We start from the raw sequence: 15,171 nt of genomic DNA, 5'->3' as shown, positions 1-15,171 counted from the left end.
AGTGACTTCAGCTGCCCCAGCAGTGCCGAGAGGAGGAAAGCCAGGCGAGGGGAGGCTAATATGAATCAGAATTCAGGAGCTGGCCTTTATGCTTTGGTAAAGCTGCCGGAGAACAGCGTGTGCAGCTCCCGGAGCGCAGCCAGTGCCTTATTTTGGAGGGGGAAAAAGATGCTCCCCTCTCCCCTCAGCCGGCCCCTTCCTCCCCAGGGTGTGCCGGGGCAGCGGGGCTCTGCGCTCCAGCGTCTCACCTGGCTGATGCAGCTGGACTCGTTGACGCTGTCGGAGATCTGGTTGTATTCTTCCTCCCAGGTTGGGAACTTTGGAGGTAGGAGGATCTCGACAGAGTCCAGGCGGTCCAGGCTCCTGCCAGCAGAGAGAGAGGGAGTGAGGGGTGTCCCCAGGGCGGGGGCAGCGCTGGGGCTGCCACCCTGCCAGGAGAGCCGGGCCAGCCCTGCCCACGCACCCTCCGCCAGGCACAGCCCGCGTGGCAGCACGGGCACAGCGCCCGGCACCGAGCCCACCGCTTGGCCCCTGGTGCAGCTCCTGGAGCAGCTCCTGGAGCAGGAGGGAGCACGTTCTCACCTTGCCAGCCCCTGCCTTGAGCTATCGAGTCTGGCACATGGGGGAAGGTTTGTGGGGTGCAGGGGAAGGAGGGGGGGCAACACCTCGGGTCCTGCTGCCGCTGGGAATGCACTGCAGATGCCAGGTTAGTCCAGCTGAACCCCAGGGAGCACATGGGGTCCGTGCCAGTCCCCAGAGTCACAGTGCTGGTGACAGACAGCCTCTCACCCAGGCCGGGGTCAGGGAAGTTGGCTCTTCCCTGCCTGGACTGGTGGGAAGGGGGTGAGAGGTGGAGTGAGAAATTACTTTAAATGGTATTTTGTGGACTTTACAATTGGAAACATCTGCAGGACTTTTTTTTTTTTTTAATTTGTGTAGAGGAACCCAAAAGATTATCTGGAAGATGTTCCAGGAGAGCCAAGCCTGAATGACAGTGCTGCAGGAGCCAGGGGGGTTGGTATTTCCAGAGCAGCTTTTGCTTCAGGCTCTGGGCGAAGCACTGTCCCCATGCCCTGGGGTCAGCAGCAGGCTCTGCAGCAGGAGAAGAGCAGGTCACTGAGCCCGACCCAGCCAAGACCACGGCTACGGTCCCTGGTGAGACCCAGGCACGCAGGGGCTGGGAGGGATGTGGAAGGATGGGAGGGACATGGGAGGAAGAGGAGGGATGCAGGAAGGATGGGGCTCCCCTGTTCTTCTGTTCCACCATGAGACCCTGCGTGAAGGAGTCCTCGTCACAGACCAGGTGGGGCGTGGTGGAGGACAGGGTTAGCCACGCCAGCCCGGTGAGCTGTGGGGACTCTCCCTCTTGAATTGCCCATGGTCCCTGCAGAGGACCCTCAGGGTGCCGCTCCCCCCGCGCACGGCGGGGCCGTGGGTGCTGAGGTCTGTCCTTCACCAGCCTGGGGGACAGCGAAGCTGAGGGCAGGGTGCGTCCCAGCTGGGCAGGAGCCCTGTGCAGCGTGTGGACCTCCAGGAAGGACCGTGGCACCTCCTGAGTCTCCATCCTGGAGTGTGATGAGCATGGGGAGCAGTCTCTTCTGCCAGGGGTGATGGAGGAGACAGCCAGCCCCAGGGGACCCACTGCTGAGTGGCCAAGGGCAAAGTGGTGCCCCAAGCCCTGGGCTATCCATTTATTGCCTTGTTTCCCTCAGCCTGAGAGGGTTTTGCCCGTGAGCTCACTGTGTGCTGCGATGAGAGTCGGTTGTGTCCTGAGGCAGGCAGTGTCCCTGCCAGCCTCCCTGTGCCCACCACATCGGGCTTCACCCCGACCCACCCTCCCAGCCTGCCCATGGGGAAACTGAGTCACAAAGCAGCAACAGACTCTGGAAGGGCAGAGACCCTCTCACAGGGACAGATCGTGTCTCATCCTCTGTGCCTCCTCCTGGCTAAGGCTGCAGCTGTCCTTCTCCCTGCGGTCCCTCCTGTCCCAGACCACAGGTCTGGTGCCCCTTGGCTGGTGGAGCCCAGAGATGGCCCCACAAATCCAGACAAGGAGACCGAGGACCTTGGTGAGTGTGGCATGGGGCTGTCCCAGGGCACGGTGCCCCCACTGCTGTCCCAAGGGTGTGCCAGGCTGTCGGGGGACCCCAGGGAGGCCCCGCAGCAACCAAAGCAGCCACAGCACCCAGAAGCTCCTGGGTCAGGGGAGGCGAGGGGGTGGTCGGCAGATCGCAGCCGTGTTCATGCTCCAGCGCTGGCTCGGTGGGTGCTGGGGCCTGTCCTGTGCCTGGGACAAGCCCTGGCCAGCCTGAGGCAGGGGGAACGGGCAGACCAGGATGCCATGGCCCTCACTGGAGCGCAGTGCCAAGAGCTGCCGAGTCCCCTCCTCCCCGGGCAGGATCCTTCCCTCCAGCACGTCTCCTGCTGGGACCAAGCACTGGCAGCAAGGCTGCCAGGACCCCTCCTCGCCCATGTAGCTGCATCCACGGCTCGGCCAGCTCTGCTCAGACACCCTGCCCTGACTTAGCCCCTTCCTCAAAGCTGCCTGCCCGTGGGCTCCGCTGGACCCCAGCAGCCCAGGTGAGGTCACACCCTGATGGACATGACCTGAATGGACCATGAGCCCAAGGCAGGAAGAACCTCAGTCTCTGAACATGAGTATTTTGCATCAGAGACCCCTGGACCCAACTCTGCTCCTCCTGGAGTGGATGTGAAGGCAGGGAACAGGGATGGATTCAGAGCAGGCATTTCCAGGGCTCCTCACAGTTCATTTTGTGACAGTCTCTCAGTGGAAAGCAGCATCTGGTCTGCAATCTGAAGCCACCATGAGGGGTCTCCACAGTGCCTGCTGCACCTCACTTCCTTCTGGCTCTGTCTGCTGAACATCAGCGGTTCATCCTGGCGACTCCTCCCTCCTCCTGCCCCCCTGTGCTGCTCACATCCTCCGGAGCCGCTGACAGCCCGTTACAGCCCCTGGGTGCCTGGTCCCGGTAAGCAGAGCAGCTGGTGAGGACACTGCACAGCACCACCTCCACTCAGGTGGTCCACACAGACCCAGTCCTGCAAGGACCAGCCTCCTGCCCAGTGAGCTTTTGCTGTGCTCCCCTTGCTCTGCTGTCTCTCTGGCTTGAGCTGCTGTGGGTTTTCCTTCCTCAACACCTGGTCCCAGACCTCTTAGCACATCTCTCCTGGCCTCAGGATATTCCCCAGCCTAGTGTGCCAACGGGGCACTTTCCGGCTGGTCCCAGAGTCCCTGGGACACCCGTGGAGCAAAGCAGATGGCACGGTCCCAGCAGCCCATGGGCTGCACGCCAAGTGTCCTCAGCCATGCTGGCTGAGCATCTTCCGTGTCTAAACAGCATAACGGGGTTGGGATCTCTGCACTGCCTCGGAGGAGCAGATGCTCAGAGAGGAAATCCACACAGCTCCATCAAAGGAGCGCCCACCCCATCACTGAGGGGGCAGGGACCTGGGGCAGGGACCTGGAGCAGGCACCTAACACCGGGGCTATTTGGAGTCACCAGAACAGGAAGCTCTCTCCATTCCTCTGCCATATCTTCTCCTGTCCTGCTCGTCTCATCTGCCTGCCCTGTGGGCAGTCTGAGCTGGTGTGCAGGGGCCCCGCTGGGCTCTGATCCCCACCTGAGGTCTCCATGCTGCTGGTTAGACCCCAAGGACTGCTTCTGGGGTGACCCCTGGAGACCTGTGCAGAGCTCCTGGAGGAGCTCCAGCATTACCTTTGGGTGGTGCTCTGCTCACTCAGGGACTGTTGGGTGGCCTTGAGGTAACTCTGCCTCCGAGCTGCAGTTTTCGGGGATGGTTTGGGGCTGACTTCTGAGTCTTCGCTATCATCATCCCCCATGGCTTTGATGTAACTCCCGCTCCGCATGCGCCGGCACGGGATCTCGCTGTCTTTGTCCCGAGACAGTGTGTTGTTCCACTCTCCCTGAGGCACCTGCAAGAGTAAGGGGAGCATGAGCAGATGTGATGGATGGCACCTCTGGGACCAGCAGGATCATGGAGACCTGGTGGCAAGGACAACTGTTGGACCCTCAGCTGGAGCGTAGTGGGAATGGGCAATGCAATTACTTTCCGACCCTCCCTTACCAGTTCATGCCAGGCAGCCTTTGATTGCCTCTGTTTTAGCACATCTACCCACAGCCACTCACCCCACCACCGCTGCAGACCACCTTCACGCTGGGCCATGCTCACACAGGTGATACAAGCTGCACAATACCAGACATAACGGGGAGGGAAGTCTCACCAGCTTTGTGCTGGGCATTGGGACAGGAGCGGCACACACTTGTTCAACGCAAAGCCCGCGCTCATTTAACATCGAGTGCACACACTGTTCAGGCCAAGGCAATCAAGAGCTGTTGTAGACCAGGATCTGTGGACCAGAGCCCAGACCTTCACGAGGGCCAACACCCTTTAAGGCTTCTGAGTTGAATGCGACTCTTAGTGGCTGAAATTCATTTCTGAAGTCGTCAGGCCCTCAGAAGTCCCTCTAGAGCAGCTCGGGCACATAGACCTTGTGCTGGCCTCTCTACACAGAGATGAGTAGTACCTTGTGCAAGAAAAGCACTTCTACCTTCACTGAGGCAACAGCTCTGTGGTTAAGGCAGACATGGTCTCCCTCATTAGAGATGGGTGAGCTGATGTTTCCACTCGAGTCCTGAAGCACTGAGCAACTGAAGTAACCATCACCATTGCCTGCGAAGGGGTTGTGTAGGTGATGGGAGGCACAGTCAAGGTTCTCGGCCAGCAGCAGAGCCAGATGTCAGCCCAGGACTGATCAGGACAAGAGCCACATGTGGTGCGGGACAGGCCAGGAGAAAGATGGGGCAACCTGAGTTACCAGGAGCAGCTTGGTTTCGTGACTAACTTGGTTTGTAGCTGGCCTGTGACCTGCCTTTGAGCTGAGGAGACATGGTCAAGGGGAAGCAAGGGAAGGTGTGAGGAATGCGCAAACCATGCAGGCGCTGGGGCAGCCCGAGGCCCCCCGGCTGCTCTGGGAAGCAGGCTGGTGGGGGAGTGCCGCGGGGAGCAGCGAAGGGTCTCGTGCTGAGCGTAGCTCGTGCTGCCGAGAGTGCCCACGTTGACTCTGCTGGATGGAGCTGTTGGGTTTGCCCAGCTCCCCGGGGGGCTGTGGGATTAATCAGCCAGTGTTTGTATAGTGCTTTGGGGAAGCAGAGCTGTGCTGCAGCCAGCTGTGATGAGCCAGAGCCATTAAGCACTGCGCGGCCTCTGTTCCCCTCCTTGCTCACAGCAGGCATGTTCTGTGGGAGCCAGAGCAGGCTTGAGGGTGCTGTCTGCTGCTGCTGGGGTGCAACATCTTCAGATGAACTTCAGATCTGCGGGTAGTGGCTTCTCACTCTCCTGAGAGGGCCCGGGGTGTGCCAGATGCAGGCTCAATGCACGCGCAACAGCTGGGCTCACTCCGAGGTCGTTCTTCTGCCCAGAGCAGGCAGGGTTCAGCCCCTGCCCCGCCAGCCTGTTACTTGCTGTGTGTGTTCGGGAGAGGGCAAGGGGTGACCCCAGCGCCGTGCAGAGCAGAACCCAAACAGCCCGTGGGACTGCTCCGGCGATGGGGCTCCTGCCCTGACGTGGGCCCATGAGCCAGGACCCGTATTATCGGGGGACACGGAACAGAAACCCACAGGCATTGTGTTGCCTGTGTGCGAGATCCTGGTGGGTGATCGATGTGGAGCGAGTCTCACACGTGAGACATAAACCTGGCCAGGCCCCCCTGGCCCCGCTGCTGCTGCGGGTTTTCCCAGCTCTTTCCACTCTGCCTCCTGCAAGCTTTGTGCTGGGCAATGGCTTCTGGGCTGGCTGCTCGCAAGGCTGCCCACCTCAGGAGCTACTGGGTGCTATCCGGCAGGTTCCTGCAACAGCAAGAGCAGAGAGCCTGCGAGGGTCCTGGGCCAGCGAGGGGCTGGGCAAGGGGGCGGGCAGGGCTGGAGTCTGCAGCCCCTGGCTGAGGAGGTGGGAGCTTGCCAGCAGCCAGGCAGGGCCAGGGGAACACAGCCATCCCCCACACAGAGGCAAATGCTGTGTTTTGTGGGGCAGTGGGAGGTGCTGGGCTCAGCAGGGACATTAAGACCCCAGGCTCTTGCGGCCGCTCTGCTGCTGCTCCTGGAGGGCAGGGTCTGTGGGCTGCTCAGTTCTGCCTGGGCTTGTGCAGCGACCTCCTGCCGTTGGGCACTCATGGCTCCAGGCAAAGCAACACAAAGACAGTGTTTTCAGTATGTCTTTGTTGGTGCAGCTTGTCTACAGCAGCGTGAGCCAAGCATCCCACAGCACTGCCTACCCCATACGGACCCTGTCCCTCTCCCAGGGACAGCCTCCACCAGCTTCCCCGCCGCATTGCGACAGCCCGCGGCTCCTGAGCTGCCTTGTTTCTCCTTTCCCTTGCCTCTCCTCTACTTTGTGCCTTGGCAAGGCAGCGAGAAACAAAGCTGTTCTCAAGGTGCTCCACATTCCAGTTTAGCAGCATCAAGGGGAGGGCAGATGCTTGGCAGGACACCCTTTGAATCTGGTGCCCCAGTTTGGAGCGTGTCCTGTCTCTGTCTGCACACAGACTCCACAGGGACTCCCACAGCTCTTGCTCCCGTGGGACAGGGCACAGGACAAGTGTTTCAAAGGTGCCGCACCTGACAAGACAAGTAGGGGCCCTTGGGGATCTTCAAAAGCCATGCAGATACTTGAGGTGCTGGTCAGGATCCTCTGGGGTGCTTCTCTGCACCTTCAGGCACCTGAGGATGAGGAGCCTGCCCTACAGCCTGAAGCTCTGCAATGGGTGTGAAGATCCCAGAGCACCTCCTGTCATCAAGGGACAGACCTCAACGGTGGCCAGGGCAGCACGTCGATGGCAGCAACTTTCCCAGCAGCTGGTATCCTGGGGTCTGAACACAGCCCGTGTGCTACAGAAAGGACAAAGTGGAAATGAGGGCTGCCTTGTGTGGCACCTAGGCCTGGCACAGAGGAGCTCAGGAGGCTCCTCACAGGCTGTGGGAGCCTGGCTGCTCTTTGTGCTGCTCTCCCAGATGTAGGCTTTGTTCTGCCCACGGTGGTTCGGTTGGTGGGAGCAAGAGGACACGCAGGTCGAGAGCCCTTGTAGACGGCTGCTGGCAGAGGGGGCTCGGGGATCCGCCCTGCCCAGTGGCTGCACAGGAGGGGAGGAGTGGACAGCAGAGATGCTCTGCCAGGCTGCAGGATGCAAATCCTCTTTCCTGCCTGTCTTGGTCCGTGTGGTGCCCTGTGGTGCAGGCATGTGGGACCCAGGCACATGTCCATCCCTGGGAGCTGGGCCCCACTGACACCACCCTGCCACGGTACTGCGTGGTGTAAGGCACGGTGCCTTCTGGCTCTTCTGCTCCCCATGCCATGAGCTGAGCGGGGAGGGAAAGGGAAAGAAGGGGCCACACAGAGGTTTCCCCCTGCCCTAATTCTGCCTGGGGCATTCCCCAGTCACCTGGAGCACCGACAGAGGGGAGAGAGGGGAAGGGGAAAAATCCCATCCTGGGTGCTGGGCAGGGGCGAAAGAGCTGCCCTGCTCCCATCGCTCCGGTGGGGTCTGGGGAGGAGAGAGACTAGCAGAGCAAACGGGGTTTCCATTCACACACGTGCCAGCTCTGCCATGCAGCTCAGCCCAGGCGCACGCACACATGCACCACACACGAACGCCCCGGCTGAGCCCCGCAGGGCCGGACGCCGCGTGCAGGGCCGCACGTGCCATGCAGCCAGGCTCCAACGCAGAGAGACTGAGCCCAACGCGGGTACACCGCTGCTCCCTCCGGGGCTGGGGCCCTCGTGGTGTCCCAAGGGCTACGTGAGGGCTCAGGCGTGTCCTCAAGAAAGCAAGCTGGAGCCCAGGCTGCCTACGGGCCCCACCTGTCCTTTTGGCAGGGCACCTTCTGGGAAGGGTCTGGGCTGGGTTTCCTGCCTGTGGGAGCTCTGTGGGGCTGGTGTGAGTGCAGCCAGCACCTGTGCAGTGGCTGGCACTGAATGGGCCACCCACTCTGGATTACGAATCTATTTTTGGGGCTACTGGGGGTTAAGGAAGCTTCAGTGCGGTCTGACTGTAAGCGGGGTTGGGGAGGCTAATCTGGATGATGAATCAGGCTACTGGTGCCTGTGGTATGACTCTGTCCCCTGGGAGCCCAGACACTGTCTGTCCCTTCGATGTGGTCTCGGTATCCACGGACACGGGTCTGAGTCTGTATCTGGGGCAGAAATGCTCCTCAGCCCTGCTTGCTCCTGTTTCACCCCCTCCCTGGGACATCTCTCACTCCAGGGAACTTCTTGGCCATGGGGGTCCTGGCCCCTCAGCCTCTTCCCTTGCACTGCCAGCCACATGTGGGGCCCATGGGGAGGAGAGAACCGGGGATGGAGAGCACGGCCTCCCTCCCTGGGCACTGTGCTCTAAGGACAGTGCTGCATTGCCTTGGGGACTGCTCCGAGAAACCCCCCACCCTGATGGGACAGGGCTGGACCTGGAGCTGGGTGATCACCCACTCTCAGCTCCAATGTCTGGGTCTGGGGACGGGCCTGGAAACATCACATGGACCCCCAATAATCGCCAAGGGGCCCCAAGACTACCCAAAGCCTGCAAATGGGCAGAGGAGGCAAATACCCTTCGGGGCTTACCCTAGCCTGGAGGCTGGGGGGTCCTGTTTGTCCCCATCCCACTCCTCCTGCCCTCCCTCATGTCAGAGGGGCACCTCTGGGACCCACTGGGCATTTCTGCCTTGCAGCAGCCCCGTCCGCAGCAGGGCAGGGCCCCTGTGCTCCCCAGTCACTGGGCTCTGCGGGCAGACAGATGCACGCGGTCCCTTGCCATGGCACAAGCAGGGGGGGGCTCATCCTGCTGCAGGGAGGAGCGGGTGGCAGGGGACGTGTGGCCTTGCAAAAGGACGTTTCCCACACACCGGGCTCCAGAGGTGACTTCTCCATCGCTGCCTTAGTCCCCTTCCTGTGCTAAGGAGGGGTCTGGATGCGATCGCCCAATCCTACCCCGAGGGCCCCGACCCCGTGCCCTGCCCTCCGGGGCTCACACCTGGTGGCTGGGGGCAAGGCCAGCCCAAGCACCCGTGACCGGCCGGCTTGCGGGGGCACCGAACACCGTGTTTTCTGGACTGGGTGCCTGGGGTGTCAGCTTTGCTGGTGAGATGCTGCTGGCTGCGGGGGCTGCCCCGGGCACTCAGGATGCTGGTCACACCGCGGTGTCCCCCAGAGCCCCTCCAGCCATGCCGACAGCGGCTGCCAGCTGCTCCCTGCCCTGGCTGCTCCCGCTCCACGGCTGGTGGTGCAGGCTGCTGACCCCGTCCGATGGTCCCGGGACAGTCAGGGTGGGAGGGAGCTGGGCAAAAGCTTCGCCTCAAAACACGATCCCTACCTGGCCGCTGCCTGCGTCGGTCGGCCCGGGGCTGAGGGGCTGGTCCCACCTCCGCGGGGGCTCGCTCGGCTGTGGCGGGGTGGCACCCGTGTCGTCCCAGCCGAGCGGTGGGGCTGCCCAGCTGCTGGCCGGGCTCACGCCACCCAGCTGTGCCCACAGCCCTCCGTCGGGCTGTCGAGAAACGGAGGCTCATTACACGGGGGGGGGAATGACGAGCAGGGCAGCCTCGTACCCCCGGCCGTGGCCAAGCGCCGGGAGGTGAGGGGCTGTGGGGTCACATTCGGTGCCCAGGCTGCCTGCGCTGGGCTTCGCTGCGCACCCGGAGGGGTGCCAGTGCCGGCAGGTATTTTGTCTGCAGCGTTTTAACCGCCTAACGCCTAACTGAAAGGAGGGGGGCAAAGAAAAAGAAACCAGGCCGAGAACGTGATTTTTCTGATGATGTTCCTGATGCAATAAGTCCCTCTGAAATTTGATTTGCAGCCGTGGGCAGCAAGGTGTTGGGAGCAGAATGTGCTTCAATAATTCATCGCTCTTTAAAGCCTCTAAGCCCGCTGGCCACGGCCAGGGGAGCCCATGGCACCTTTACATTAAAAAGGATGCTTGAGATTTACATACACAGACGAGTCCCCTCCTCCCCCCATCCAGGCCTGGCTTATTTATCTTCATTCCTCTCTCTAGGGCACAACTGGGTTTATGTTCTTCAAGCGCTGCTTTTGGAAACCGCCACTGTGACCTGGCGATCTTGGTGATGGGGGGGTTCAAACCAGCATTAGCCATGCAGGCTTCTGCCATGCAAGCGGGGCGGCTGGCGCTGCCCTCCGGCCCCACAGCCCTGCCCCGCGGGGTGAGCACCAAAGGCAGCCATGCCCCGCAGAGCTGCGGGTCCTACCAGCGCTCCAGGGAAGCTCTGTAGAGCGGGGCTTACTGGGCACGCCGGCACATCCTTGCGATGCATGGATATAAGGGGTTAAGCATCAGTTATTATTGGCCGGGAGCTGTGTCCGGGTGGAGTACGAGCTGCAACCTCTCGGCATGCCCAGCTGCCCGGGCACCGAGTGGGAAAAGCTACATGTGGGCAGCTACGTGCCCGGGAGCCCAAAAGTCCACCCCACCACAGCATCTGCAGGGTCTGGGCGGGCAGTGGGGGCGTGCTGGGGTCCCGCAGCAAACGGGGTTCACAGCAGAGGGTGCCGAGGCTGCGGTGTGGGGACATCACCTCCTCCTCACGCTGCCATGGTCCAGCACAGGGGCTGGGGGGTCCTGGGGCAGTGCTGCAGCTGGGGGAGCTGAACCCACCCACAGGAGGTTTGGCAGTCTGTCCCCGGGGCTTCGGTGAATTTAACCCCCCAGCCCTCTCCTGGCAATATGACTTGAGGTGGCAGCTGAACCATCTGGAGCTGTTTGATAAGGTCTACCGGGCAATAGGGCACCTACTGAGAGGGTGTCCCCCCTCTTCCTGCAATCTCCCTGCGTGGGGCAAGCCATAACCCCCCCGCTGCACCCACCTGCAGGTAGTGGTAGGCCAAGTCTTGATGGCAGGACTTGGACTTCAGCAAGGCTTTGTCGATCGTGGCGGAGGCCTTCTGGCACACTTCCCGGGCATGGCTGAGGGTCAGCGTGGACCACGAGCCCCTCTTAATGTAGTTGGAGTCATTGTTGATGGGGATATTGGTGCAAGGGGTGACCTTGAGGTCGTTATTGCTCTTGGAGGATTTCAGCATGTGCTCGCTGATGGTGTTGTAAGCGTGCATGAAGTACTTCGGCTGGCTGTGGTCTGGCTGCCGGCCCAGGGTCATGAGGCCCATGGGGTTGCGGTAGCTGCAGGTTTCGCTGTCCAAGTTGTCATCTGAGCTCCACCAGCCTGATATGTTGGATCTGGTCCTGCGCTTGGGCTCGGAGGTCTTCGCTCGGTCTTTGCTCTTGCTCCTCCGGTTTTGCTTGGGGTCATCGGCCCCCTTCTTGCCGTTCACGTTGCCTTTGGTGGGGCCCTCCAGAGACTGGGACTTGGCGAATAGCTTCTGGACAGAGTGCACAAGGTGCCGGATGCGCCCAGGGCTCTCACTCCGGTGCTTCGCATCACTCCTCTGAAACTGGAGGGTGCTGAAGCCGTCTCTGTGGATGGGCAGCTGCTTCTCAAACTGGTCAAGGAGGTTTGCAGGCAGGCGGTTGATTTTAGTGGCTTGGGCATGGCTTGGAAAAGGGTTGTCATCTGGGACCTCGAAGTGGGAGTTGTAATGGATGCGGGGGAAAGTGCTGCTGTTGGAGATCTGGTTGTTGAGTGGAAGGAGACAGTCGCCGTGGAGCGTATTCTGGGCTGGGAACCGGGGGTCCATGGTGAAGGAGTCAGTGGGGCTGAGGAGATAAGGGTTCCTGTCCTGGGGGGCATAAAGAGAGTCTTGAGGGGAGTCCAGGTTATCGGAGAGGTGGCGGCTTCTGTTATCTCCTAAGCCCTTCATGGTCCCAGTGTTTCCTAGAGCATCGCTCAGGGATGGTGGGGCAGAGCCCTTGCAGGAGCGCCGACCCTGCTTCACTCCAGACTTCCCTGCACCTGGAGGAAGAGGAGAAATGCTCAGAGCCTGCTGAGAACCTCTTCTGCAGCCCGCTCCTCGCTGGGGCGTCCTTGCGAGGGCTGTCCCAGCTCTAAAAGCAAATGCCCCCAAGGTTAAGGGACAAAGGAGAGAAGCAGGATGGGAGAGAGATGACATGGCAGGAGGGGAGGAGCAGGGGCATGAGACGAGGGGCTGGACAGAACGGGGTACAGGAGAGGAGGAGGGGAAGGATTCATTCTTTCTAGTTGCAGCCTAAGTGCTTGTGGGTCCCAGTGTTCAACCACAGGCTGCTTAAGTAATGCTGCTGCTATTTTCCTGGTCTCTGCACATGTTTATTTAAGAGTCCCTTCCCCAGCCAGTGTAACAAAGGCTAGCAGGGGCGCTGCCAGCAAATCACTGCTCCTGTCCCATTTGTTCGGGGGGCTGGAGAAAAACCTGCTGTCAAACACTGCACACGGGCCTTGCTTGAGACAAGGGAAGCCTGGAGCCGAGCATCCCATCTTCTGCGTTGTGCTTTGTGTTTCTGTGGTTACTGGATGGTGGAAGGGGGCCGCAGCCCTGATGTGTGTGTTGCGTGCAGCTGCGCTAATGCAATATGATGTCAAACATCTCCTCTCCGACAAGCGCCTGGTTTATGGCATATGTTACCCTGGAGGAAATTGCTTCAGCAGCTATGATGAGCGCAGAGGTGTTTCTGAACACTCAGAGCCTGACCTGAGAAGCTGTTTGCTGCTCAGCTGATCTTTCCTGCCTTGCTGCATCGCTCCTGGGGTAGCTGTCACCCTCCGAGCCTGGCCGTCTGCCCCTTGCTGTGGTCCTCCTCTGCCACAGCAAGGGGCTGAGGTTGGCCATCTGGGGCCGACTCAGCAGGTACAGGCATCCCTGCAGGGTGGTGGAGGGGGGCAGCCAGACACAGAGTCCCCTTAGGGCAGGGGAGCTCCTCACTGAAGGTTTCTCCAGGGCACTTACCCCTTCTTGCTCGGCTCAGGGGGATCCTCATCTGCACTGGGTTATACAGGGAAAAAAGAGAAACTTCTGGGGGCTGCTTAAAGACAATCAATGAACATACACATGAGTTAAATTGATCAATCAATGTGTTGATTTTTCCGTACTTAAAACCTATCTGAAATCATGTAGTGTATAAACTATTTCTTATTTCCTTTTACCTTTTAGTTTAGTTTCCTATTTCTTTCTTATTTTAGTTTGAGTGTGGCTTGAAGGCAACGGGCAAACACTGAAGCATCCTACGGGTGTAAAAATCTGGAGAACAGGGATCCTAGACTACTTTTGCAAAATCCAGGGCCTCAAAACATGTACATGTAGCTGAACATCTGCTCCTTGGTGAGATAAAGGGGCTGCTCTGGGAGCTGGGATGACAGGGGTCTGTGCAGAAGAGGCTCTGAGGGTCACAGAATCACAGAATCACAGAATCGATCAGGTTGGAAGAGCCCTCTGGGATCATCGAGTCCAACCATTGCCCTGACACCACCATGTCAACTAGACCATGGCACTAAGTGCCATGTCCAGGCTTTTCTTAAACCCCTCCAGAGATGGTGACTCCACCACCTCCCTGGGCAGCCCCTTCCAATGGCTAATGACCCTTGCTGAGAAGAAATTCTTCCTAATGTCCAACCTGAACCTTCCCTGGCGAAGCTTGAGGCTGTGTCCTCTTGTCCTGTCGCTGGTTGCCTGGGAGAAGAGGCCGACTCCCATTTCACTACAACCTCCCTTCAGGTAGTTGTAGACTGCAATATGTCACCTCTGAGCCTCCTCTTCTCCAGGCTAAACACCCCCAGCTCCCTCAGTTGTTCCTTGTAGGTCAGACCCTCCAGACCCTTCACCAGCTTGGTCGCCTTCCTCTGGACTCGCTCCAACACCTCAACAACTTTCTTGAAGTGCAGGGCCCACAACTGGACACAGGATTCAAGGTGCGGCCTCACCAGTGCCGAGTACAGAGGGATGATCACTTGCCTGGACCGGCTGGCTACGCTATTCCTAATAGAGGCCAGGATGCCATTGGCCTTCTTGGTCACCTGGGCACACTGCTGGCTCGTGTTTAGCCAGCTGTCGATCAGACTATTCTGAAATCGAGACTATTTGGCCCTCAGGCCTCTCCACCACATGGACAGTACCCATGCGCTTTGGGGATGAGGACATGGCTGTTATCCTGGCCTGAGCTGAGGGAACTTTGATACCAAACCAGCCCTTCTTGCCAAAACACTCAAAGTAACATTAGCCTTGACTGGTGTCCAGCTGCTCCTGGTCTCTGTGGGTGCCATGAAGAGTGTTGTGCTCTTCAGCATCTCTGTGCATCCACCTCTCTGGGGTCCCTTGCCCATGGGACAGCACCCATGTGAGCTGGTGGAGCGGCAGTGGGTGCTGGCCGGAGAAGTGCCGCAGAAGAGAGACTCATGGATGTGCCAGGCAGCCCTGCTCCTGCTTTGTGTGAGCTGGTGTCAGTGCAGTGGTTAAAGAGCAGTGACAAAAAGCCCCAGGAGATGTTCTCAAAGGAAACTCCCCGGACAGAAGAGAAGGACGGGGCATAGAAAGACAGGTTCCAGACTGAGCCATCCATCTGGTCCTTTAAATTCCAGATGCCATGAATGGACAAGCTCAACCCTGCCCATCTTGGAGGGGAAGCCTTGCAGGTAGCAGGAAGCCCAAATCCTCCCTGAATACCACCCTGATCTGCCCAGACTCAGCTCTGCCTGCCGTGGCTTCTTTCTCCCTTCCTTCCATGCCCCAACTCCGGACTCCCAGCAAGGTCCTTCACTCGGGCTCAGCTGCCTGAGGCCATCCTGGCTCTGACGGATGCTGCGCTTCTCCCATCACATTACGCTACAGGAGTCAGACAGTCCCTAAGGAGACAACACAATGCTGATTTGATTATAATGGGATGTCTCTGGATATTGATAGTAAATACATCTTTTCCTATGAAGTGCAATCAATATTTGAAGCAGAAATCTCCCAGGTTCTCCTGAGAGAGACTTCAGCCCCGTGACTGCTTTGCCATAAAGCACATCAGCGTCACTGCTTTTGTGTTCACTGGGCTCCAGAATAAAGTAAAACTGCCTTAGGACTGAAAATAAATAGGGAAATGAAATTAAATAAATTAAATTAAAATAAATGAAATGCAATGAAAGCCTGGCTTGCAAGGGAAGAGTGGGGCCGGGGGCTGGACTGGCTCAGGATGGCTCAAGAAGCAGAGGGGCAGGGAGGAGG

At 59.4% G+C, this 15,171-nt stretch overlaps 1 protein-coding gene across 2 annotated transcripts in view; it reads right to left on the bottom strand.

Annotated features, from left to right (window-relative positions):
- Positions 1–11,871, bottom strand: part of DLGAP4 (DLG associated protein 4) — a 72,003-nt gene extending 60,132 nt beyond the window's left edge. The window contains exons 1-4 of one of the 2 annotated variants that reach the window (XM_068419555.1): positions 10,906–11,871; positions 9,401–9,571; positions 3,738–3,955; positions 249–363 (exon numbers count right to left, since the gene is read on the bottom strand). In XM_068419555.1, the coding sequence (XP_068275656.1) occupies positions 249–363; positions 3,738–3,955; positions 9,401–9,571; positions 10,906–11,856 (1,455 nt within the window). In that variant the 5' untranslated portion in view covers positions 11,857–11,871. The remainder of the gene's footprint in view (positions 1–248; positions 364–3,737; positions 3,956–9,400; positions 9,572–10,905) is intronic. The other variant, XM_068419554.1, reaches the window with a different exon arrangement.
- Positions 11,872–15,171: the final 3,300 nt, after the last annotated feature.

The sequence above is a fragment of the Nyctibius grandis genome, chromosome 28, assembly GCF_013368605.1.
Source record: "Nyctibius grandis isolate bNycGra1 chromosome 28, bNycGra1.pri, whole genome shotgun sequence".
Lineage (NCBI taxonomy): Eukaryota > Metazoa > Chordata > Aves > Nyctibiiformes > Nyctibiidae > Nyctibius > Nyctibius grandis.
Note: the sequence above shows the minus strand (reverse complement) of the source record. Positions and strands in the feature narration are given on the sequence as shown.